Source organism: Geotrypetes seraphini, chromosome 3 (assembly GCF_902459505.1).
Source record: "Geotrypetes seraphini chromosome 3, aGeoSer1.1, whole genome shotgun sequence".
NCBI classification, from domain to species: domain Eukaryota; kingdom Metazoa; phylum Chordata; class Amphibia; order Gymnophiona; family Dermophiidae; genus Geotrypetes; species Geotrypetes seraphini.
The window spans coordinates 123,432,701-123,457,572 of record NC_047086.1 but is presented as its reverse complement, the minus strand read 5'-3'; the positions used below and the strand labels follow the sequence as shown (position 1 = coordinate 123,457,572).

The following is a 24,872-nucleotide window of genomic DNA, read 5'->3' as shown; positions in this document are numbered from 1 at the left end:
TCTTAAAAAGCATCATATATTTAGTAACCAGCTGATAACTCTAGTGTTATCCAAACTTCTCCTGAATGCACATCTTGCCAGACAGATTTTCAGGATAGCCACCATGAATATCCATGAGACAGAATTACACACACTGCCTTCATGGCATGAAAATCTAGTTCATTTATATTCACTGTGGCAATCCATAAAACCTAACTGTGCCTCCAGGAAACAATGCTATTGCTGAGTTACCTCTCCCCTCCTGATATTTGCTATGATTTATTTGCTCCCACTCTGAACTTTCAAGTTAGTCTGCAGCTAAAAGCCAATGCTAAAACAGCATGCAAACTAAACAAAGAGAAAAATAGCTCTTGGACAATTCACCTCTCTCCCAAAGATAGCTATAACAAATAGCCAATGGGTCACCTGATTTCTTGTTGCTCAAAACGGTGCTGTCTTGACAGAAATTAAGTTAGGCACCACCAAATCAATAGTCAGTTTCTAATCTTAAGAAAGGAGGCAGAGGAGATAAAATAATATTGGAAAAAAGAAATAGTGCCCTGAATTGCTTGCCTGGAGAAATACAAATACTTTATGAAAAAGTTGCACTACTCAGAGAGGATGTAACCCATGAGAACAAATTAACTAATTATCAGGGAAGAAATTCTAGTCACGCACTCAGTAGTAGAGAGCATGCACAGAACACAACTAAAAGCTGCTTAAGCTGAGGAATTTCCAGACACAATTCACAGTAAAACTCTAAACTGCAAATATATGGAGTTAAGACTCTAGGGAAGCTACAAAGGTACTGTCTATAAAGACAGTAAGATTATTTCAAGGCTCTACAATCAAGAAGTGTACGCACCTGGGTAGCAATTCAATCAGGGTCAAAAATTATTGCGTTGTGTCTCATGTACTTTGCATTGCCCTATGCATCTTTAAGCCCACAGAAAGGGAGAAAAATTCATTAACTTTAGTGGATGAAGTTAAAAGGTTTCTTAACCTCTGCTTTCCAGATGGTGTATCACATTAAATTCCCACACATATAACAAGGGACTAAGAATTGGGATTTTATTACATAAAGAAATTTATGATTTAACTGTGCCTAGTATCAATAAAATCTCATAGCAAGTTATCTAATCAAAAACCTTGATGAGTGATATTAGCAAATCCAGAAAAGTTTAGGATATGAAAGCTAAATTTTAGAACCTTTCCAAACTTGGAATATGGGATTTGATGTGTTGATATGTATCCATCTTTGGTGAGGAGGCAGGAGTGATATTCCAGCCTCTGGTGCCATATTGCAAAATAGCTACACTTGAACCCTACTAGTATGCTCTGACTCCACTACTAAGGATCTGCCTGCCAGTGCTCTCATTTTGAAAGATAGTGGTGTTGAAGATAGGATCTATTAGCTCCTGCCTCCCCACCCAAAAAGCATTGTAGGAAGACAGTAAGACTGGGAGCTTCTGAGCTTACTTAAAGTACTATGGAATGTTTTTGTGTGTGTGTTAGGAGGTGGAGAAGCTTCAGGGCCCACTTAGACCTCCAAGGTATGGTTTTGATGCCACAGGGGGTACATTAGGACCCCTCAGGAAATAGTTTTGATGTGCTGGAGTAATGCTGCCCGATTTGAATCAATTTGTTTTCTAAAAAAATCTGACTCACTGAGTCCTGACATACCTCCAGGTCTCCTAAAGAAGCAACAGTGGTAGCCAGCCAGCAGAAGCAGCGCTCTGAACAGGCTGCTCCTAGCCTGCTCCATCACTGTTGATGTCACTGATGACACAGCAGTGGGAAGCACTGGCAGGGCAGACCAGAAACAGCCTGTTCACTGTGCCACTGCAGCTTTGGGAGGTTTGAAGGTTTTTATTCCGCACTTTGTGGTTCACAGTGCAGCGATTTAGACAGGAGATCCTAAGCCTGTTTTTTCTTGTGTTTATTCTATCCAATCTGGTTTTCTGATATATCACATGCCATCAGTAGGGATCCCCTGAGGAAGGAGTGTTTCTTTGAAACATGGACCATGTTGTGTCCGGTCCATTTGTAAATTAGGACCAGTTTTTTGGATATGTTTATTAATGTTGTGCTGTAGAAGTTTTTAAGATTTTTTGTATTATAAATAAATTCCTGCACCCTGTACATTGTCCTGCAGTTCTGTTTTGGTTTTGTTAGATCTCACTGGAGGGGGGGGGGGGTGTCAGTTGGGTGCTGCTGCACAGGGGGATAGGATGGATGGAAAGTTGCTGCAAAGGGAGATGGGAGGGAGGGGATGGAAAGCTGATGTATAGGGGGATGGGAGGAATGGAATGCTGCTGTGCACATGGGAGAGAAAGAATTGTTGGACATGGGGGTAGAGGAGAGGAAGGGAGAGATACAACAGAGGTAGAAAGTGGTGAGGGAGAAATCCTGCATATGGTAGAGGGGAGGGAGACATGAATGGAGAAGAGGGAGGGAGAAATGTTGGACATAGGGTAGGGGGCAAGGAGAGATGGTGCATGGGGAAAAAGAAATGTACATGATAATGGAGGGGAGGAAGGGAGAGATGCTGCATGGAGGAGAATAGAGAGGTTTGACTCAGGGCACACGGCAGTGAGAGAAAGAGATAGTAGACAGTGGGAAAGAACAGTTGGATAATGGATATGGCTGTGGAAGGGAAGGTACAGAGATGGAAGATAAATGCGAGCATGGAGAAAGTGAGTTAACAGAAGACAAACAGAAATCAGAGCCTGGGACCAACATGAGTTGAATAATAAAATGACCAGACAACAAAGGGTAGAAAAAATAATTTTATTTTCTATTTGGTGATTACAATGTCAGTTTTGAAATGTGTATCCTGCCAGTCTTTTTTAAATTTATGCCACAGTGCTGGCGTGGTGTTGGAGAAGGCAAAGGGGGGTGGGGTGGATGAAGAGGCTACAAAATAAACCCACCAGGACATTTGAAAAAAAGCAGTGAATCGAATCAAAAAATTAATTGAATAGGTTGAATCGTATTGAAAAATCTTTCCCTGAATTGGGCAGCACTAGCATGAAGGGCTCATTGGAGCCAAAAAAAAAAAAAAGGTATTTGACAGGGAAGTAGGGGAGATTCAAGGCCCACCAATGAAGGGAGTAAATACACCCAGTGCCTCAAATGGTGGCAGATTATTGAAGGATTATTGTAGCAGGGTATGTTTGTTTGAAGCACATGTTTTTCTAAAACTATAATAATTTGCAGGCCAGCATATGGATTAGGAAACCTTATGTTAGTGCTAAATGCATTGTTTCTACACCAGTCCCTTTGGGCAGGGAACTATGTAGAGCTGACATCTCTGCTAGGGATGAGCATAAGGAAAGTGTTCAATTTAATTTTTAATATTGCTTGCTCCCTCCCCTCCCTTATTTTGCTTTAAAAAGCCTTTCATTTCATTCTTTTGATTACTAACACATGCTGTTTTACTTCATGCCTGAATAGCATGCACTATTGACTACAAAACAATTTTCTTCTATGATTCCATTTTGAACACAATATGAAATGCTATGGGGCTCATAATCAAAAAGTTTAAAACATCCAAAAACCAGCCTAAGTCGGCATCAAAACCAATTTTCTGGATGTGCAGCACCACTTCTAAGCTGCTGTGGGTCCAGACAGTAAAGGGGCATGTTGGGAGGTGTGTTATGAGCAGGAATCAGGCGGGCTTCAATCTGGACATACCCCAGCATAATCAAAACTTTCCTAGAGGGAACTTAGATGCTGGCAGTTAGACCTGTTTGAGTTTTGTCTAAATTCCACAAAGGTGTCCAAACTGGCAAGAAGACCACTGGAGGATTTAAGGCATGACCCCCCCTTACTCCTCCAGTGGTCATGACCCCCTCCCACCACCCAAAGAATGACCCTCCCCCCAAAAAAACCTGTAGGATTCATCAGCTGATCATGGCAGAAGAAATCCCCATCGGCATAGCCAGTTTCAGCTGAGCCACAGAGCCCTACACCCCTCCCCCTGATATTCCGTGCCTCCCCCAATATACCCCCCCCCCGAAGATGAATTGGGAGGGGCTGAAGGCTCTGATTAACATGCATTTCATCATCCACCAGCTGTAGTCACTCTTTTTTCAATTTAATTTGTTAGAGCTGAAAATCCAAGTTCACAATAAGATCCAAACAGTAACAAAGCCTTGATTGCTTTGTTGCTCAAGTTAGGATAACTACTGCATAATTTATTTTTTTTTTTTAAATTACTTGCTGTTAGTTTTCAAGGACCAATCATGTCAAAGAATGATTCTTGTCTGGGCGGTTGTAACCTTACACACACAGACGCTCATAATATTGATAAATGTAATGTAATGTAATTTATTTCTTATATACCGCTACATCCGTTAGGTTCTAAGCGGTTTACAGAAAATATACATTAAGATTAGAAATAAGAAAGGTACTTTAAAAATTCCCTTACTGTCCCGAAGGCTCACAATCTAACTAAAGTACATGGAGGGTAATAGAGAAGTGAAAAGTAGAGTTAGAGGAAAAATAAAAATAAAATAAACATTTTAACAAGACAGCATTGATCTAAATACTTTGGAAGGTAGAAGAGAGGAGAGAAAGGAATAGAAGCAGAAGGGGGAGCCGTTGAACAGTAGAATTCTGGAGAAATTTAAATGATAGAAATAGAACAAAATAAAGACAAAAGGCAAAACAATAGATAAGATTAAAGATAAATCATAAGCTGGAAAGAAAAATAAAATAAAACTTTGTCTTCAATCCACGTATGTGACATACGTGTCATTTATTCTAATGTAAACTTAAGGGAATTTTTAAAAAATAAAATAAAATTCTGGAATCTCTCGTGGCACATCCAGAATCTCTTTGAGGCACACAGTTTGAGAGACACTGCTCTAGAGCAATAGGCATCTCATTCCTGAACTCCTGGGTAGTCAATCCCTAACCTCAAGATTTGTGTTTAGAGTCTCATTAGCATTTTCTTCACTCTGCCTCTCATCCATCTGGACTGTCCTGTGACTCCTGTTTGTCTCTCTATATGTGAGAAGACTGCTCTGCTCGTGTTTATTTTTCCTTTAACTCAGGGGTTTTTTTTTGTCTGATCATGAGTTTTTTCAGTGCTGCAGAGGCTCCCAGATTTGGGAGAGCTTAGACTTTGAGGTTAGAAGCTTAGCTTGCACCTTCTTGCATTAACAGTTTGGAAGCTCAGGAACTGTTCCCTTGGGAGTAAGCTCACCCAGGTTCTCTCTGTAGAGGGCTTTAGCGCAGGCTGACAGGTTCTGTAGCAGTTTTCTAACAGGATCGCAGCTGACTGCATTTCCTCCCCTCTACTATATACATAAGTTCCAGTGAGGGTTGAGGTCTCCGGCAGGTTGGTGAGTTGGAGAGGCAGTCAGAAGCAAGCACTCTGGTTTCTAGGCTTGTTTGAGGCAAAAGTTCTCCTTTTTCTCTAGCTTCAGTTTCAGCCCAGGTATTTCCCAACACAAGCATGGCACAGTGAGTACAAGGCTGACAGCCTGGGTAAGAAAATTACTGGGGGTCCTGAAAAATTATTCTTTTGGTCCTGGGGTTAGAGATAGGGTTCCCTATCTCTAAAATCCTAAAATCACTTTTTTTTAACCCCAGTGTAACTCCTATGGGCAGTTTTGGTGCTAAAATTGCTGCCATAGCAGCCTTCTTAGATCTCCTGATTTGAAACTAAATGCCTCTAAGTGCCTCAAAACACCTCAATTTAGCTTAAAATCAGGTGGGATGGACTCCTCAGGTCAGGATACACTGGATTCATACCTGATTTGCACTGGATTGCAGACTGAGCACTGTCCATTTTCCAGGTGCAGCTTAGCCCCCTCTAGTTCTCCAGGGTGTGTAGGTTCCCAGATGGCTCAAGTTTCAGGCCAAAAGTCCTGATTCCATGCATGATTCTATGCAGGCAAACTGGGAAAATCCCTTCTCTTCAGAATCACAGGTCTTTGGAACGACCTTACTACCCTGCTGCGGAACCTGGGCTCCCTCCAATTATTCCGCAAGCAACTGAAAACCTGGCTTTTCACTAAAATTTAATTCTATCCCCCCTTACTCTTCTCTTTTATATATAAGTTCATGTAAACCTTTTTTTTCCTTCTCTTTCTATATTTTAAGTTCTTGTAAACCGTGCCGAGCTCCACATCCATGGAGATGATGCGGTATATAAACTTAAGGCTTAGTTTAGTTTAGGAAAGGGTGTGTCCCTGCACAGTGCAGCTGCACCTGCCACAAAATTCTAAAGGGACTAGGGAGAGATCGCAAGGGACCTTGGGGCATTCTGGGCTCGGTTTGCTCCAGAATTTGTCAATATGCTGTATGAAGCATATTTAACGGTGGCTGCATGTAACCATTGGGGTTAGCAGCAATCTAAGAGGTATATCTGCTGCTGTAAGATAAGGAAGTTAAAATAGACAGGGTATTTTCCTGCATTCTGCAAGTGTAGGATTTTATCTGTTCTGTTTGACATTGAATGCTGTCAGTTTATTTTTACTGCTCTTTCTTGTATGCTACCATTTATTTTATAATAAATTTATATTTTTAAACAACAGTATTCTGTGTGAGGTCTGAGTCCTTTAAGGTAAGGGTCTAGCAGTCCCCTTTTCCAGCACCTGAAGGAGTAAAAAGGCAGCACATCCTAAGTAGCATATGCCTGCTAGTGCTGCCCGATTCAGTAAAAAAATTTTTTGATTGGATTCGATTCAGCCTATTGAATCAATTTTTTGATTTGATTTTCCTGCCCAATTGGGTGTTTATTTTATAGCCTCTTCACCCCTTTTGCCTTCTCCTACCCACACTGGTCCTATGGTGTAAACATAATAAACAAACAAAAAATACTTTTCCTCTCTCTGTTAAATCCTAGCTCACGTTCGTGGTCTAATACCAGCTCTGGAAGGATACACATTTCAAATCTGACATACTGTAATCACAAAACAGAAAATAAAATTATTTTCCTACCTTTTGTTGTCTGGTCATTTTTCAAATCATGTTGGTCCCAGGCTATGGTTGTTTTCTGATCAGGCTCTCCTTCTTTCTTCTTGCTAACCATCTATCTTCCATCTCTGTCCTCCCCTTGTTTCCCTTTCCTCCCCCGGAGGTCTGGCATCTTTCCTTTTTTTCATCTCCATCCCCCTGCAGCTGCAGCGATGGACCCCACCATCCACAATCTCTCCTTTTCTCAACTACCCTTTCATCCAGCATCTCTCTTCTGTGTCCCTGTCCCTATTCTCCTCTCCAGTAGTGTCCCTGTTCCTATGCTTCCTCCATGCCCAGCATTTTATCTTTGTTTCTCCCCATATCCAGCTTCTTATTTCTCTCTTCCTTACCTCCTGTATCCCCTTCCCCAGGTACAGGCTTTCTCCTACTATCTTTCCTGCCATCCTGCACCCTGCCCACCTACTTTGGAGCAGTATCTGTCCCTCTTATACCCTTCCCCTTTTGGTCTTGCATTTCTCCCTCTCTCCATTAATCCAGCACCTCTCCTCTGCTTTCCTCCCCCTCTTTTTGGTGGTCTTTCCTTCACTTCACTCCAGGTCTGGCATCTCCCTTCCCCTCTCTCTCTTACCCCTTCCTCCTCCTCCCTCTGCACAGGCCTGGCAGGCATCTCTCAATCTTCAACATACAAATATAGCAAATCTGTTATACTACCCCCCCTGCAAGCCTGCATGTTCCCCCACTTTTACCTTAAGCTATGCTATAGCAATCCCTGCAGCAGAGAGGAAGAAAAAGTTGGGGGAGGGAATGAGGTCTGAAGGAGAGGAAGCACACAGTAGGCTGAAAGAAGGGAAGAAATATTGGATGCATAGTCAGAAGAAAGTGCAACCAGAGCCTCATAAAATCACCAAACAACAAAGGTAGGAAAAATGATTTTATTTTCAATTTAATGATCAAAATGTGTCCATTTTGAGAATTTATGGAGTCCTTTTATCAAGCAGCGGTAGGGGTTTCACCTGTGTAATATTGCGTGTTAAACTGCCTGCCCCGCTAGCCGCTAATGCCTACATTGAGCAGGCGTTAGTTTTTTTAACATGCTGTGGGGGGTTAGCGCGTGATGGATGGATGGTGGAGAGTTACCCCCACCTATATAACTGAGGCTTTTTCTTTCGTTTTGCTAAGAAAGCAGCACTGCTCTGGTAGCTCTAAATAGTCCTGGTGGGAATTTTTATTTTGTTTGGATAATATATTAAGTTCCACCATTTTTCCCTTACTTTTTTTCAATAGAAGTTTTAATATTACATCTCAAGCCCTTTAGTGTTTTTACTCGCTCTAATTCCTAAATCGTACATACAGGCGTTCGCGCACTTGCGGAGAATTTTAATGTAATTGTTATGGAGGTAGGGCAACGCGTTTATTTACAAGCAGTCCACCAAAACCTTCATCCTACCCCGGACCTCGCACGGCACAGTTTATAATGTTATGCGTTAGACGAAGTTCTATAATTAGGACGCGCGTTCTCTGGGAAACGTCTCTATGCTTCTTCCCCAAAGGGCTGAAAAAAAAGAGAGGCCTCCATGCATGCTATTTCTGTGAACATCGCAGAATTCCTCCAGATTTCGTCTTTCCGTAGTACATCCGACCACATTCACCCCCTGTCCAGCGATCTTGAGGGGGCCACATAGCAGTTCCTGCCCAAGTGCCAATCATTGCGGCACTCAAGTCACGCGCCTCCAACCCCAGTAGCCCGCGAGCTTCTGGCAGTTGACGCGTTTCCGGTTTGGGGGTGGGGTGGAGGGCGGTACCTTGCTAGCGAGGTTTGAGCGTCTCCTCCTTGTTTTCCGGTCTAGAATCTGACTCCCTCCGGCCCGGAGCAGCAACAGTGATGGAGTTCGCGGAGCTAATCAAGACTCCGAGGGCAGATAACGTGGTACTACACCGGCCTTTCTACCCGCCGGTAGAGGGGACGTTGTGCCTAACTGGCCACCACCTGATTCTCTCCTCCCGACAGGACAACACGGAGGAGCTCTGGCTGCTACACTCCAACATCGATTCTATCGAGAAGAGGTGAGCAGAGTCGGCTAGCCCTCATTCTCTTTATCCCCCTCCCTCATTTTATTTTCCTGCAGCCGGAGATGTGTCTTCCTCATTTTATCCACACTTGCTGACCATTTGTGGGCCTACCTTTCCCCTGCATCGTCCGATCTTTATTTCTCGGATTATAAATTCTACAGAGCACAAAGTACCACTTAGGTATATTGGGTTAACTCTAGATGTCAGAGGTAGCGGCGCCTTTTTTTGTTTGAAGGCCCCCCCCCCCCCCACCCGATCTCCGCCCAAGCTCCACCTTAACCCCTCCCCTCCGCCTGTTGTTTTTACTTTTCCTTCTATTATATGCTTTTTCTTCTCCCCCCTTCCTCCCATTATCTATTTTCATTTTCTTTCTTCTTTCTGCCACCAGCCTTAAGTTCTTTCCTCCTATCCCCAGTCCGCTCCTTGTGCCTGTCCCCTTATTAGCTCCATTTCCCTTCTCGCAGGCCCAGCATTTGATCCTTTCTTCAACCCCTGTCCCCAGTTCCTGTGTTATCTCTGAGTCACCTTCATTCAGATCTAGTATCTGCTCTTTTCCTGCCATCCCCGCTTTCTGTTGGTGTAAATTTCCTTTTGCTATCCCCATCTTCACATCAGCCTTCAGCTGCAGATATTTTTTAAAATGTTTTTCCCCATTTGTTTATTACTCATATTTCTAGAAAACAAATATATAATAATTGAACTTAAAAATTAACATAGAAAAATAGACATCTTAAAAATAAGAACAGCATGGTTACAGAAATAAACAAATACATTCACAATTCCTGGTGGAATTCTGCGGGAGAATGCAACACAGAATTGCACAGTCATGCATAATTTCCCCTTTCCCTTGCAGAGTCTTGTATGGTGTTAGCTATCAGCAGTGGCATAGCAAGGCTGGAGGTGCCTGGGGTAATTGCGCCCCCACCCCGCCCACCTCTATAAATCTTCACCAGCATGAATAGCTTCTCTGGCCTGCTGTTCGTGCCAATGTTGGCTTTCCCTCTGATGTCACTTCCTGGCCCCGCAACCAGGAAGTGATTTAAGAGGGGAGCTAGGCTGGCTCAAGCAGCAATCTGAAGAAGTTGCTTGCGCTAGCGAAGATTTAAATAGATGGTGGTGGGGGAGGAGAGGGCAGGACATGGCTTGTGGGGGTGGAGAGGTGCTGGTGTCTGGTGTGGTCAGCCCTCCCCCCCACCTTACTATGCCACTGGCTATCGGGTCATGGTATTGACAGCAATTATCATAGGCTGCTAGCCTGGAAGTCTCTCCGCAGCAGATGGGAGGCTTTTGGTTAGCAGTCAGGCAGCATGTGAGGATCGCTGCCAATATCATGATTCGATGAAGCAAGAAGAAGAGTACAGGGGAAGAGAGGGAAGAAACTATGCTGGGACGGGGTGGAGTGAGAAGAAGGAAAGATGTTGGCATGGGGAGGGAGGCATGCATGGTGAGGGGAGAGTGAAATGTTGCACATGATGATAGAGGGGAGGAAGAGAGAGATGGTGCTTGGAGAGGGATAGAGGGGTTTCACCTGTGGTGCAGGCAGGGGGAGAGAGAGAGGAGATGGACAGTAGGAAAGAATCAGAAATGTTGGATATGGCAGAGGAAGGGAGAGAATGCTGAATGGAGGGAGAATGAGGGATATGTTGGATGCAGGAGCAGAATGGAGTGAAGGGAAGAGTGTAGGAGAAACTCTGAACCAAGGGGCGAGAGTCCAGGAGGGAAGAGAGAGGGAGATGTCAGGCTTCAAGGGTGGGGAAGGAAGGAAGAGGGAGCAGATGCTGGGATATAAGGGTGGCAAGGAAACAGATAAGAGGATGTAGAATAAAGGGGAATGGAGGGCTGAGGAAGGAATAAGATGAGGCATGGAAGAAAAGATGAAAATTTGATAGGTAGCTGAAAAGTGAAAAAGAGGAGAAGAGAGAGGCAGAAAAGAGCTAAAAAGGAATAATCAATATGTCAAAGGCAGGTGTAGTGAGGGAATAGATAGGAGAAAGTAGAAAAGACAAATGGATAGCAGCTGCTTGAAGGAGAATTAGCAGATGACAGGAAAACAGAAAAAAAAACTGGAACCAACGTGAATGGAAACATAAAACATCCAGACAACAAAGGTAGAAGAAAAACATTTTGTTTTAAATAAAATATGGATACTAATTAGCAAAAATATTTAAATTTTGACAAATAACTTGCAGAATTTTGAAATTTTTGTGCAGAATTCTGATACTAGTAGTTAATACTTGAAATCTCACCCTTCAAACCTATAGCGGAGCAGTTTACAATATATATGCTAAGAACAGGTGTCTTCTGATTTGTGAACATCAGTGTCTCATCTCTCATTGAGAATCAATAACTAATAACGTACATTTTGAAAGTACTTCTTCTTCACTCCCCTGCAACTAGCACCAGCTTCCTACACATGGAAAGCATGTGCATGCATTCACACACACGGACTGTAAATTATCTGGTATGGGGTGAATTTTTTTATCGATTCTTACATAAACAGTATTTCATTTTCTGTGTTATTGTTAATTGTGTGGTGGAAATCAGAGTTTTCTTGTTGCTCTGTTTATGGCCAACTAACATCTGTTGCTTTGGACAGGGTCACATTAAGGTACTATGAGTTGTGCTTAGGACTCAGGAAATGATGGTTATCTGTAATTTCTTAAAACAGCATTGCCACAGGTTTCTTTCTTTGCTTTTCAAAGATGTAAACCGGAATCCCTTTCTATAAAAAGCTGTTAAAATAACTAATGCTGTATTTTGTAATGTAGTAAATTTGGCTCATCAGGAATTTGGAATTGTAGTAAATTTGGCTCATCCATTTATAAATAACATTCTCATCTTGTGCTAGAATCCCTCTCTTATTTAACCCTAGAGAGCAGCTCTAGTTCTGTTTCAATTTCAATGAGAGGACGTTCTTCTTATGATTCCTCCGACTTCTCCTTCACTTTCTCAGAAGACTATGGCTGAGTGACCTTGAGTTCTCGACTGAATCACCTCTGCCTCCCTCCTCCCATCCATCCTGCTGTCCCTCCGCCGACCCATGCCAACTTTTCTTCCTTCACAGATATCACAGAGGAGGAAACTGCACATTTCCTCTCCTCTTCCAAACTCACCACCTGTTCATCCAATCCAATCCCATCCCCTCTCGTCTACTGATCACCATGTCTCCTATCATCCCTGCTCTCTGTCATATCTTCAACCTATCCCTCTCTACTGCTACTGTACCTGATACCTTCAAACACGCTGTAGTTATACTGCTCCTCAAAAAACCCTCACTGGACCCTACCTGCCCCTTCAATTATCATCCCATTTCCCTCCTCCCCTTCTTATCCAAGCTACTTGAACGTGCTATTCACCGCCATTATCTTGACTTTCATCTCAAATTGGAGACTTAATGATTCCTCAGTATTTCCACTGGAGATCAAATTAAACATAGACTGGTACTTTTTCAGTAGTTGGCCCTTATGAGTGGAAAAAACTGACTGGATATAAAGAAGCAGACTAATTAATTATGTTTAAGAAACAGCTATGGCAGTATTTGCTGCATGAGGCTTTTGCTCAATTTTGACTGTAGATTGGTTTATGGAAATTGTGTTGGATTGCCTCATATTCTGCCAGTGTTGTTTTGCTCATGTTACCCCCTCACTTCATATCACATCATTGGCTCGCTGTCCTCTTCTGCATACAGTTCAAACTTCATTTACTGATCCCAAAGTATACTTGCTCTGTAGATCCTCAATATCTCTCCTTTCCCTACACCCTGCCCCAGGAACTCTGTTTTTCATGTCTTTTGTCTGTGTCTGTCTCCTGTACTGCCAACTCTTGACACTGCCCCTTCTGCCTTGCTGTGCCGTATGCCTAGAATAACCTGCCTGAATCAGTATGCCAGGCTCCATCTCTGGTGGTATTCAAATTCAGGCTCAAAGCCCACTTTTGCAAAGCTGTGTTTAGGTTCGAACCCTTCCAACTTGTAATACACTATATCTGTTTCTCATTCCCTTTGTAGCCCCTACCCTCTCTACCTCTTCATCTCTTAATATTTCCCTACATAGAAGCATGATAGCAGATAAAGGCCAAATGACCTATCCAGTCTGCCCATCTGCACTAACCATTATCCCTTCCTCTCTCTAAGAGATCCCACGTGCCTATCCCTCGCTTTCTTGAATTCAGACACAGTCTCTGTCTCCACCACCTCTTCTGGGAGACAGATAAGAACATAAGAATTGCCACTGCTGGGTCAGACCAGTGGTCCATCATGCCCACTGGAGGGTGTTTCCCCCTATGACAGACCCTTTCTCCTGTATGTTTGTCATAATTAGATTGTAAGCCCTTTCGAGCATGGACCATCTCTTGCTTATTTAATGTACATTGCTGTGTACATCTCAAAAATAGATTATTGTAACTCTTTATATAAGGGAATCTGTCAGAAAAACATTAGGTGCCTTCAGTTAATACAAAATACTGCCATCAAAGTGATTACAAACACTGGAAAATATGAACACAGTTATCCCTCTTTTAAAAGAAGCCCACTGGCTTCCAATCCAACATAGAATAACTTAAAAGATTGCCCTCTTAATATTAAAAACCCACAAAACTAAAGAACCTGCTTTCCTTGACAAAAATCTTATACCTTATGAATCTAATAGATCCTTAAGATCCTCTGGACATTTGCTCTGGGTTCCTTCTCTAAAAATAATAAATACCCGTAGATCAACAATATTCTCAGTTACTGCACCTACACTTTGGATTGCACCTACTCATCTTCGGGCAGAACAAAATTTAGACAGATTTAAAGGAGCTTTAAAAAGCTTCCTATTCACTGATGCTTTTGACTAATGATCCCACAATTCTTTTCTCATTGATCCCCTTAGTCTTTTTGGTTTTCTCCCATATACATTCTCTTTCCTGTATTTATTGTAGTTCTCCCCCCTTCTCCTGCTTGTTCTTAGTACGTTTATTTTGTGCTTTATGTTTATCCAAGTAAAATTGGTTTGTTTATCATTGTTTTAAATTTTGTTCTTACCCCTATTTATTGTTGTAAAACGCTTAGTATTTGATAAGTGTTCAATCAAATTTACAATAAACCTGGAAGTAATAAATAGTAGTAGTAGTGAGGTGCTGGTCAGCTGAATTGGATGCCAAAAACTTGTCTCATTAGACTGGCTAAAGGAAATTGTTTAGGGACAACCTAGATAAGCTCAGCAAGGACTTGAGAATAGAACTTGAGGTAGGAAGTTTAGAAAACAATCTCAGGATACTTGGGCCTCTATGCAGTTTGGGGGGAATTCTATAAATGTACCCTTATTGGCGACATTTAGTCAGAATCAGTGCAAACTTTTTTTATTTTAAATTAGTTTAATTGGTGTGGTGGTTGACCATACAATTAAAAATTAAAAAAACAATTAATTAAGTTGCGCATGGCATTCTCTGCGATGCCTAAGTTGAGGCACCTACCAGCACTTAACAACAACTGCCTGAAAAGTAGGTGTGGTTAGGGATGGAGAATTGTCGAGTTAGGATAAAAACTTGTACCAGAAAAAAACTTGTGCTGTAACTATGGCAAATTGTAACCTGTTAATTGTATATTGTATGTGTTGACCTGTAAACGGTCCTGGGCTCTTTGGGGAGCACGAGATAGAAAACAAATTTAAATAAATATACAGTATTTGGAAGCATGTAAAGCCTGAATGGAGTTGTTATCTTAGAGATGAAATAGTCTGCTAGAATATTTTCTGAAGGTGCTAAATTATCCTTAATTATTAAAGGATGATTTGTGACTTACCCAAGATTGTCTCCACTTAAATGGTACGATACATACTATAGAACCTATGTTGAAACTTTTTGGGGTATTTTTAGATCAAAATCTAACAAAACAAAATCAAGTGACTGCTGTGGTTCGTAAATGCTTTTATATGCTATGAAACTTCCATTTCATTCAGAGTTGTTCTGAAAGATCAGCTTTTCAACTTTTGGTGTTGTCTTTGGTACTGTTCGCACTTGACTATTGTAATATGCCGTATTTTTTCCTCTATAAGACGCACCTGACCATAAAACACACCCTAGATTTAGAGGAGGTAAACAAGAAAAAACCCCATTCTGAACCAAATTGTATGCTAATATATACCCGGCACCTTTAAATTCCGTCCCAGCCCCCCGGCACCTTTAAATTCCATCCCAGTACCTTTAAATTCCATCCCATTCTGAACCAAATTGTATACTAATATATACCCGGCACCTTTAAATTCGGTCCCAGCCCCCCGGCACCTTTAAATTCGGTCCCAGCCCCCCGGCACCTTTAAATTCCATCCCAGTACCTTTAAATTCGGTCCCAGCCCCCCCGGCACCTTTAAATTCCATCCCAGTACCTTTAAATTCAGTCCCGGCACCTTTAAATTCCATCCCAGCACCTTTAAATTCCGTCCCAGCCCCCCGGCACCTTTAAATTCAGTCCCGGCACCTTTAAATTCCATCCCAGCACCTTTAAATTCCGTCCCAGCCCCCCGGCACCTTTAAATTCCATCCCAGCACCTTTAAATTCCGTCCCAGCCCCCCGGCACCTTTAAATTCCATCCCGGCACCTTTAAATTCCGTCCCAGCCCCCCGGCACCTTTAAATTCCATCCCGGCACCTTTAAATTCCGTCCCAGCCCCCCGGCACCTTTAAATTCCATCCCGGCACCTTTAAATTCCGTCCCAGCCCCCCGGCACCTTTAAATTCCATCCCGGCACCTTTAAATTCCGTCCCAGCCTCCCGGCACCTTTAAATTCCATCCCGGCACCTTTAAATTCCGTCCCAGCCCCCCGGCACCTTTAAATTCCATCCCGGCACCTTTAAATTCCGTCCCAGCCCCCCGGCACTTTTAAATTCCGTCCCAGCACCTTTAAATTCCGTCCCAGCCCCCCGGCACTTTTAAATTCCGTCCCAGCCCCCCGCACCTTTAAATTCCGTCCCAGCACCTTTAAATTCCGTCCCAGCACCCCGGCACCTTTAACATAACATAAAACTTTATATGTTAAAAGAATGAAAAATAAAATAAAAAATAACAGGTATAAAAGCAAAATATCTGAGAGGGAGGTATAATAGAGAGTGACAGTCATTCAATCTTAGAAGATGGGAGGGCAGGCCAGCCACAGAAGATCTCCCAAGGTTGGGCCCCATAGACTCCAGGCTCCTGATGAGAGGGAGTAGAGTCAAGACTGCCATTGCTAGCAAAGGAACAGCTGCATGATGAAACAGCCAAGCACTCCCAATAGAGCTGATTCGCTGGGGGCTCTGGATTCGCTTTGCCAGTTCTTTTGTGTCTTGAGACCAGCGGTGAGGAAACAACGCCACCATTGGGCAGAGGCCGAAGAACCGAAGCAGGCCACCACACAGCAGGAGAGCAGAGCCGAAAGGACTCTCCTCATGCTGTACGGATCACCGGACTTGATGGACCCATGGTCTGATCTGGAGATGGCAATTCTTATGTTCTTCCTTTTGAGCCCCTTAGAACAATTCCTTTGGGGGATGTGTTGACAGAAGCAACGTTGCCCTGAAGGGTTTCTGAGGTTCAGTCCTTTGCTCACAGAGAGCTGTATCTAACCGTGGCTAAGAATAGTGTGACATTGTGAATGATACTATCTTCCTCACTGAAGGTAGTTTCACTGTTTAAGTCCAATTGGATAGTTGTTACCTAGTTCCATGAAACATGAAGGACAAGCAAGATAGCAGAATGCTGCACTCAGAGATATTTAAAATTTACTGAACTTTTTGGAAGACCAAGATTTGTTTTCCCTCTTTTGAAACATCTTTGAAAGCTACTTTGGCCAGATGGATGAAAGAGACTTGAATGATGGCTTATGGCTCTGTGTTTTTGTTAATTATCACTAGCTGTTATCTGTTGTTTGATGTAATGCTGTTGTAATCTTCCTAGAACTTTGGATAGTGTGGAATAGTGCTGCCCGATTCAGGAAAAAAAATTTCGATTCGATTCAGCCAATTGAATCAACTTTTTGATTCGATTGAATTTTCCTGCTTTCCAACATCCTGGTGAGTTTATTTTATAGCCTCTTCACTCCCTTTGCCCTCTCCTACCTACACTGGCGCTGTGGTGTAAACAAAAAGACTTTTCCTCTCTCTGTTAAATCCTAGCTTACGTTCGCAGTCTAACACCACCTCTGGCAGGATACACACTTCAAATCTGACATATTGTAATCACAAAATAGAAAATAAAATTATTTTTTCTACCTTTTGTTGTCTGGTCATTATTCAAATCATTTTAGTCCCAGGCTCTGTTTGTCTTCTGATAACTCTCTTGCCATGGTCTCCTGCCCATTTGTCATTTTTTTCTTTCTCGGTGCTAACCATCCATCTTCCATCTCTGTTTCCCTTCTCTCCCCCGGAGGTCTGGCATCTTTCTGTTTTTTCATCTCCATCCCCAGATCCACCTTTTCTCAACTACCCTTTCATCCAGCATCTCTCCCTCCTTTCCCACCACCCCATGGTCCACCATCTCTCCCTTTCTCTTCCCAACTACCCTCCTATCCATTATTTCTTCCCCTCCAGTCCGGCATATGCACGTCTCTTTGACCCCCCCCCCCTTCCCTCCCTCTCTCTGTGTACTTCTACACCAGGCCCTCCCCTTAGGCCTGCAGCACCCCCCTGGCCTCCCGCCCATCAATTTACCTAATTCCAGCAGTGGGGCAGCCTGCAGAGAGGATCGCTGGTGCTAGCGATCTTTGCAGGCTGCCATCAGCCTCCGGAGCTGTCTTCCCTCTATCACGGTTCCGCCCCTCCTCTGACGTCGGAGGCAGGATCATGGCAGAGGAAACAACAGCTCCAGAGGTCGATGGCAGCATGCAAAGATTGCTAGCACTAGCGATCCTCTCTGCAGGCTGCTCCGCTGCTAGAATTAGTTAAATGGATGCATGGGAGGCCAGGGGGGAAGCCGGATACCGCAGCACTTCCTGACAGACCCTCCCCCTCGCCCTCTAAAGCAGGAACGGTAGCAGCCAGCCAGCAAGAGGCAGCGCTGCCGCTCCTGCTTGGGGGGGGAGGATCAGTCACCGAATCAGGAGGCCAATTTTTTTTTTTTTTTTTTTTTTTTTAATCAATTCACCCAAAGTGAATTGGTGAATTGATTCGAATTGTGAATCAGGCAGCACTAATGTGGAATAGAAATGTAGAAAATAAATAAATGGTGGTCAAGATTATATACACAGTTCCACAATGCATAATTTATGCTTGTGTCCCTTCCACTCTAAAAGTATGCTGTGATTAAGGAACCGGATACTTTTTCTGACTGGAAAAGGAGTTTTATGCTAATCTTTTCTTACCAAGCCACAAAGAGGTAGAATGTGGATATTTAGAGCATCTACTGACTATTTGGATGTTCCAGAAATTTGTATTACAACAAGAAGCTTGAATTTAGTTTCAACAATTTTTATTGATGACTTCACAGCAATACAACAATAAAGAAAACATAATGTTACAACTCTTGTCATCTTTTTTTTTTGCAATTGAATTATATCCCACCCCCTCCCTCATTAAATAAGAGTCCTAAAATCTCACCTCCCACCTAGCCTTTAGAAACTGAGAACATACCATATACATGGAACAAAGAACCAAATATCCTATCCAGGGGTCATATTCTCCAGGTCTCTGGGGGAAAAAGGATCCAGAGTGCTCCCGAGACCCATAGTGAAACTCCCTCCCCCACAAAAAAAAAGACAACAAAAACAACAAAGTCCAAAATCCAGAAAGATGAATGATAGAGAAACAGGAATGGAACTCACACCAACCCCACAGAGCCCACTATACTTCAATTTTGTAATATCGTGTCCTCAAGTCAATTTAGAATTGAACTGTGAATCCATGGGGATAAAGAATTATGTATATAGGAACCCCAAATAGAGAAGAAATGCTGTTTTCGTTTAAAAGTAAGGCATGAGGCTTGAAGTTCCAATAACAGTAATTCATGAAATTAGTTGTGCAAGTGGCAAAAAGAAGGTGCCACATCTTAAGTCCAATATTGAAGAATACTTTTCTTGCTCACTACACAAGCTTTCAATACCCAGAGCTTCGAGCCTTTACCCCCAACTCCCAAGTGCAAAATCTGACCCAAATAAAACACCTCCTGGGTAAAAATGTAAAATACACTCTAAATACAGTATCTAAAGATCGCCCTCCAAAAAGCCAATATGGCGCTGCATTCCCATTTCCCATGTATAAAAGAGTTGGAGGCTGCCTGGCATTTCCCACAAAGATCAGTGGACATATCCCCCTCCCCCATCAAATGAAGTCTATGTTGGGATATGCATGATACAGCACCCTATATTGACTGGGGCTTTTTTTCCCTAGAAAAGAGGGGACATGATAGAGACTTACAAAATCATTAAGGGCATGGAGAAAGTGGAGAGGGACAGATTCTTCAAACGTTCGAAAACTACAAGAACGAGAGGGCATTCGGAAAAATTAAGAGGGGACAGATTCAGAACCAATGTTAGGAAGTTCTTCTTCATCCAAAGGGTGGTGGACACCTGGAATACGCTTCCAGAGGATGTGATAGGACAGAGTACAGTTTTGGGGTTCAAGAAGGGATTAGATGATTTCCTGAAGGAAAAGGGGATAGAAGGGTATAGATAGAGGATTACTATACAGATCCTGGACCTGATGGGCTGCCGCGTGAGTGGACTGCTGGGCATGATGGACCTCTGGTCTGACCCAGCAGAGGCACTGCTTATGTTCTTATGACATTCACATAATTCTGCTGAGGTCACCCAAGCAGGAATGGAGTGTATGAGTCGCAGCAACTCAGATGAGATGATCTCATAAGTCAAGTCTACTCCCCAACATGTCGCTAACCTTGAGAGATCCTTAGGAGGCACACTTTAGCAACTTACCATGAAGGGAAGAAATTGAGGGAGGGCCCCCCATAGGGTTCTGAAATAAATCTTCCAAAAGATCAACAACCTCCAAGGTTAAAGAAGTAGCCGGCAGTGATGTTACTTAGTGGCACAGCTGCAAGAATCATGAATTTATTTGAACACTATATTTTGTATCTTCCTGGATATGCTTAAACTCTTTAAGATTGTTAACCATGTTGGAACTCATTTAGATATATGCTGAATAAGTATTGCATTGGTATTAGTACTTGCTGATGATTTTCTACTTTCAGGTCTACTGCGCAGGTCCTGGACCTGTTGGGCCACCGCGTGAGCGGACTGCTGGGCACGATGGACCTCGGGTCTGACCCAGTGGAGGCATTGCTTATGTTCTTATTTAAAGTGCTGTTTTCATTTTTCTGTGCTTCATGTGTTTAATTGCAGGTTTGTGGGCTCGTTAGGAACCATCATTATAAAATGCAAAGACTTGCGAATTATTCAGCTGGATATACTTGGCATGGAGGAATGTTTGAACATTGCTAGCTCTATTGAGGTATGTTCAGTCTTTTCTCACAGTAAGCTGAGGGAGTCCTTTATCAACTCTTATCTCATACTGACAGACAATAGCATATGCTATCTGATACATGACCTATAGGAATTAAATAGTATACACACAGGTAGCGTATGCTAATTAATGTTAAAAGTGTGTGCTAAATATTAGTAAGGGGATAGGAATAAAAGCCCCATGTGGCCAAGCCAGAAATCCTTGGTGGTGGCCTGATTTTTCTTTTTAGTGATCAGAATAAAGCCATAACATAAAAAAATTTCTCCAGATATTTGAGCATCTGTGGGACTCAGTAATTTTGCAGAGTAGCTGCAAAATGACATGGCCATTCAATACTGCAGAGATACAAATTCATTTTCCTTGTTTTTGTTATTCAGATAATGAAAATGGAATGCTGTTTACAATCAAGAAATGCAAAAGATAATTTCTAATTTACTTTTGAGATTTTATGAACACTGCTTGAAAATACAACCACAGGAAAGTAGCAGCTAAGCATTCCCCACTTTGCTTCTTTTCCCCTTCATACATCATAACGTGATTAACAAACTAGATATTCTAGAATCTAGAAAAAATACTTCATATCAGGTCCATGTTTTGGAATGCCATTTATTGAAAACAAAACAAAGGCTGCTATTCTTTAAGATTGCCATATCTTCTTGCGTCAAACTAAGAAGGAATTCATCAAGGGGCGCTAACTTATTTAGCACGCAGTAAACACTAAGGGCTCCTTTTACTAAGGTGCGCTAGCGGTTTTAGCGCCCGCTACAATGCCGCGCGCTACATGCTAATGCCTCCATAGAGCTTGTGTTAGTATTTTTAATTTAGCATGTGCTTTGCGTGCGCTAAAAACGCTAGCGCACCTTAGTAAAAGGAGCCCTAAGATGCCCATAGCTTCATTTTGATGTGGATGAAAAGAGAAACTATTCAGGCACTTCCAGTTTCTAAGCTCTCTGGCTGAAAATCTGAAGGAGGGGATTCAGCACGTGTTAGTGTGCGCTAATGCGGTTTAGTACGCACTAAATCGGTTAACACCCCATGATGAATTCCCCCTTAATTCATGTTGAAATTCCTGAATGCAAGAGTTTTTTCAGTAGTCGATTTCAGGAAATGACTTGTGAGTTTATAGAATCTGTGAAATCTGAAATGGTGTTTCCATAGCATCCCACAGATCAATTCAGAGATTGAGGGTTGTGCCCATCTACCAGTTGTGCCAATCTACCAGGAGATAAAGAGAATGCCAGATCTTTGCCTACACCCTACTGTGCAGCCGATTCCTTCCTAATATTTTTTTCTGTCTAACAAGTGGATGATCATAATCTGTGCAGCTCTGGTTGTTGCTGGTTCCTGGCTATCCATTGGGTTTTGTTTAGCCTTTGGGGGTCCCTGTGCCCTTGTGCAGCTTCAGGTGTAAACCTAGTGGTACCAGGTCCCTTCCATGTACCTCTCCCCAGCGGCCCTTTCCCAGAGGCACAAGCTGTTTGTTTAAAGTATGCCACTGACTTCTGCCACCGACAAAAAGAAAAAAAGAAGAAGCTCCTTTCTACTGCTGTATCAGCACTTCAGTGAGGGGGTTGCCCTGGGGAGACCCGCATTTTCAAGCTGGCTCTGTGCAATGATGGTGAGTGTTTGGTGTGTTTGATTTGGATAGGGTTGGCTTCCCTCTCGTAGACTGTGAAAAGATGCTTCCGATATGGAGGCAGAAAGGAAGTTACATCAGAAGGAAGGACTCGGGCAGAGGAAAAGCTCAAGCGCAGGCCTGTGAGGATTAGTGGCAGTACAGAGCTTTAGTTCTTAAGCAAGGGGTATGAAGACAACACACCTACAAGAGCCATGCCTTTGGTGAATGTCCCCCTCCCCCCCGTCCTTTCTCCAGTACTGGACCAGAAACACTGTTACCATACATTAACTCACTGATACATCCAGAGCTTCATTGGGTCGTGGCATCGGCAGTGATTCCCACACACTGTTTGTCGCCAACCTGGAAGTCTCTCTGCAGCAGAGGGGAGGCTTCCGGGTTAATGTCAGGCAGTTTGTAGGAATTGCTACCGATAGGCTCACTTCATCGGGTCGAAGTAAGGGAGCAGAGAGTACAGGAGAGGGGAGGAAAGAAAGACACTAGCATGGGGAGGAGGATGGGTAAGAAGAAGGAAGGTTGCTGGCACAAGAGGGGGGAAGATGAAAGGAAGGAAAGCTGCTGATCAGAGGGATGGGAGGGGAGAAAATATACTAATAGGGGGTAGAGAGGAAGAATTGTTGGACATGGGGTGGAGGAGAGGAAGGAAGAAATGCAACAAAGAGGTAGAACGGGGTGAGAGGGAGAAATCCTGCATATGGTGAGGGGAGGGAGACATGCATTGGGAAGAGAGAGGGAGAAATGTTGGACATGGGTGGAGGGCAGGGAGAGATGGTGCATGGGGAGAGAGAAAGAAATGTTACACATGATAATAGAGGGGAGGAAGAGAGAGATGCTGCAGGAAGGGGAATAGAGAAGTTTGACCCAGGGCACGTGGCAGGGGGAGCGAGAGAGATGGTGGGAAAGAAACAGAAATGTTGGATATGGCAGTAGAAGGGAAGGTACAGAGATGGAAGATGGATGGTGAACATGGAGAAAGAAGAAAATGTCAAATGGGCATGATCCTGGCAAGTGAAATAATGGAAGACAAACAGAAAGTAGAGCCTGAGACTAATATGATTTGAATAATAAAATGACCAGACAACAAAAGGATAAAAAAAATATTTTATTTTCTATTTTGTGATTACAGTATGTCAGATTTGAATTGTGTAACCTGCCAAAGCTGATATTAGACAGTGAGTGTGAGCTAGGACCTAACAAAGAGAGGAAAAGTCTTTTTTATTTGTTTTTGTGTATACTACAGTGCCGGTGTAGGGTTGGAGAGGGCAAAGGGAGGGGGGGTGATGAAGCTACAGAATAAACCTGCCAGGATATTTGACCCTCCCCCCTCAAAAAAAAAAAAAAAAAATCCTACCCAATTGGGTGGGAAAATTGAATCGAATCGAAAAACCAATTCAATAGGCCAAATTAAATCGAAAAATGATCAATTTATAATATTCCACAAAAACTAAAAAACAAAAAAAGCATTGCCTAAAGAAACTGGACCCACTATATTATTATGAAAATGCAAACATAGTGAACAAGTTAGAACTTAACTGTATTCCAGAGTTTCTTCCAAAATCTTACCACAATTTCCTTTTCATCAAGAACTGCATCCCAAAAGCTCTTAATATCACCTGACAGGGACTCCCTGTTTTGCCATTGGCTGTGTCAGGAGTGTCGTCATCCACTTCATAATGCTTATTTTATTCTCAATCCTTTTACTCAGAATGGTGCTGGTGCTCAAAAAATGCTCCAACGAAACCTCCTCAGAGTCCTCTAGTGCTGGGGATCTGCAGGAGGTGTGTTCCTAGAGGATGAGACCTTTCCCAAGACCTTCAGAATCTGAATTGGCCAGGCACAGTTGCAAGGGGTCTGCAGGGTATTCTAGGGAGACCAGATATATTCTATGTATTTAAAAAACGAGAAAGGCAGGCCATATGATAGTCGGTATGATTAAAAAGTGAGGTGAAAGAAACTTTTAGAGCTAAAAGAAAATCCTTCGGAAAATCCGAGGATCTGACTTTGAAAAGAAAATTGCCTTGGGCGCAAAAACATAGTAAAAACCTTTTTCGGTGTTTTAGAAGCAAGAAGCCAGTAAAAGAATCAGTAGGACCACTAGATGGCTGCGGAATAAAAAAGGCACTCAGGGAAGACAAGGTCATAGAGGAGAGAGAAAATGAGATCTTAGTTTTGGTCTTCAATGAGGAAGATGTGGGGGAGAAACAAGTACCAGTGCCAGAAATGATATTCAGTACAGATGAGTCAAAGAAATTAAAACAAATTTCTGTAAACTTAGAAGATGTAATGGGGCAATTTAACAAGAATAACAAAATATCTCCTGGGCCAGATGGAATAATCCCAGAATACTGATAGAACTGAGAAATGAACTTGCAGAGCTATTTTTAGTAATATGTACAGTGTTCCCCCGGTCATTCGCGGTTCACGGTCCCGGTCATTCACGGTATTCTTCGACCGGGACTTCCTTTACTAAAGTTGGGCTTCACCAATCAGGTGCATGTCAAAGGTGCTTTATCATGTTTCTCTTTTTTTTTTTTTAGTTCATTAATTTTATTGAATATTATAAGTAATATACAGAAAGCAGTTCAAATACATAAAAATTGAATAAGAAATAGTGATGTAGAAACAAAAGAAACCATAATTGCTGTTATTTGCATATTGTAGATTAGTAAGAAGAATTCAGAGTATTTGAAACTGCTAAGAAAAGAAATAGAAAGGATAGAAAAGCAGAGAAGATGAATTGAAATAAAAAAGAAAAGAGGAGGGGCTGACGCCATGAGCGAGTGAGGACGTGTTCCCGCTCGGCTCCGAGTCCCCGTCTCTGCCCCCG

General features: G+C 42.6%; 1 protein-coding gene across 1 annotated transcript in view; it reads left to right on the top strand.

Annotated features, from left to right (window-relative positions):
* The first annotated feature begins 8,078 nt into the window (after nucleotides 1-8,078).
* The window catches only part of MTMR9 (myotubularin related protein 9), a 122,287-nt gene continuing 105,493 nt past the window's right edge, over nucleotides 8,079-24,872 (top strand). Inside the window, exons 1-2 of the mRNA XM_033936248.1 lie at nucleotides 8,079-8,976; nucleotides 20,289-20,397. Of these exons, the coding sequence (XP_033792139.1) occupies nucleotides 8,795-8,976; nucleotides 20,289-20,397 (291 nt within the window). The 5' untranslated portion in view covers nucleotides 8,079-8,794. The remainder of the gene's footprint in view (nucleotides 8,977-20,288; nucleotides 20,398-24,872) is intronic.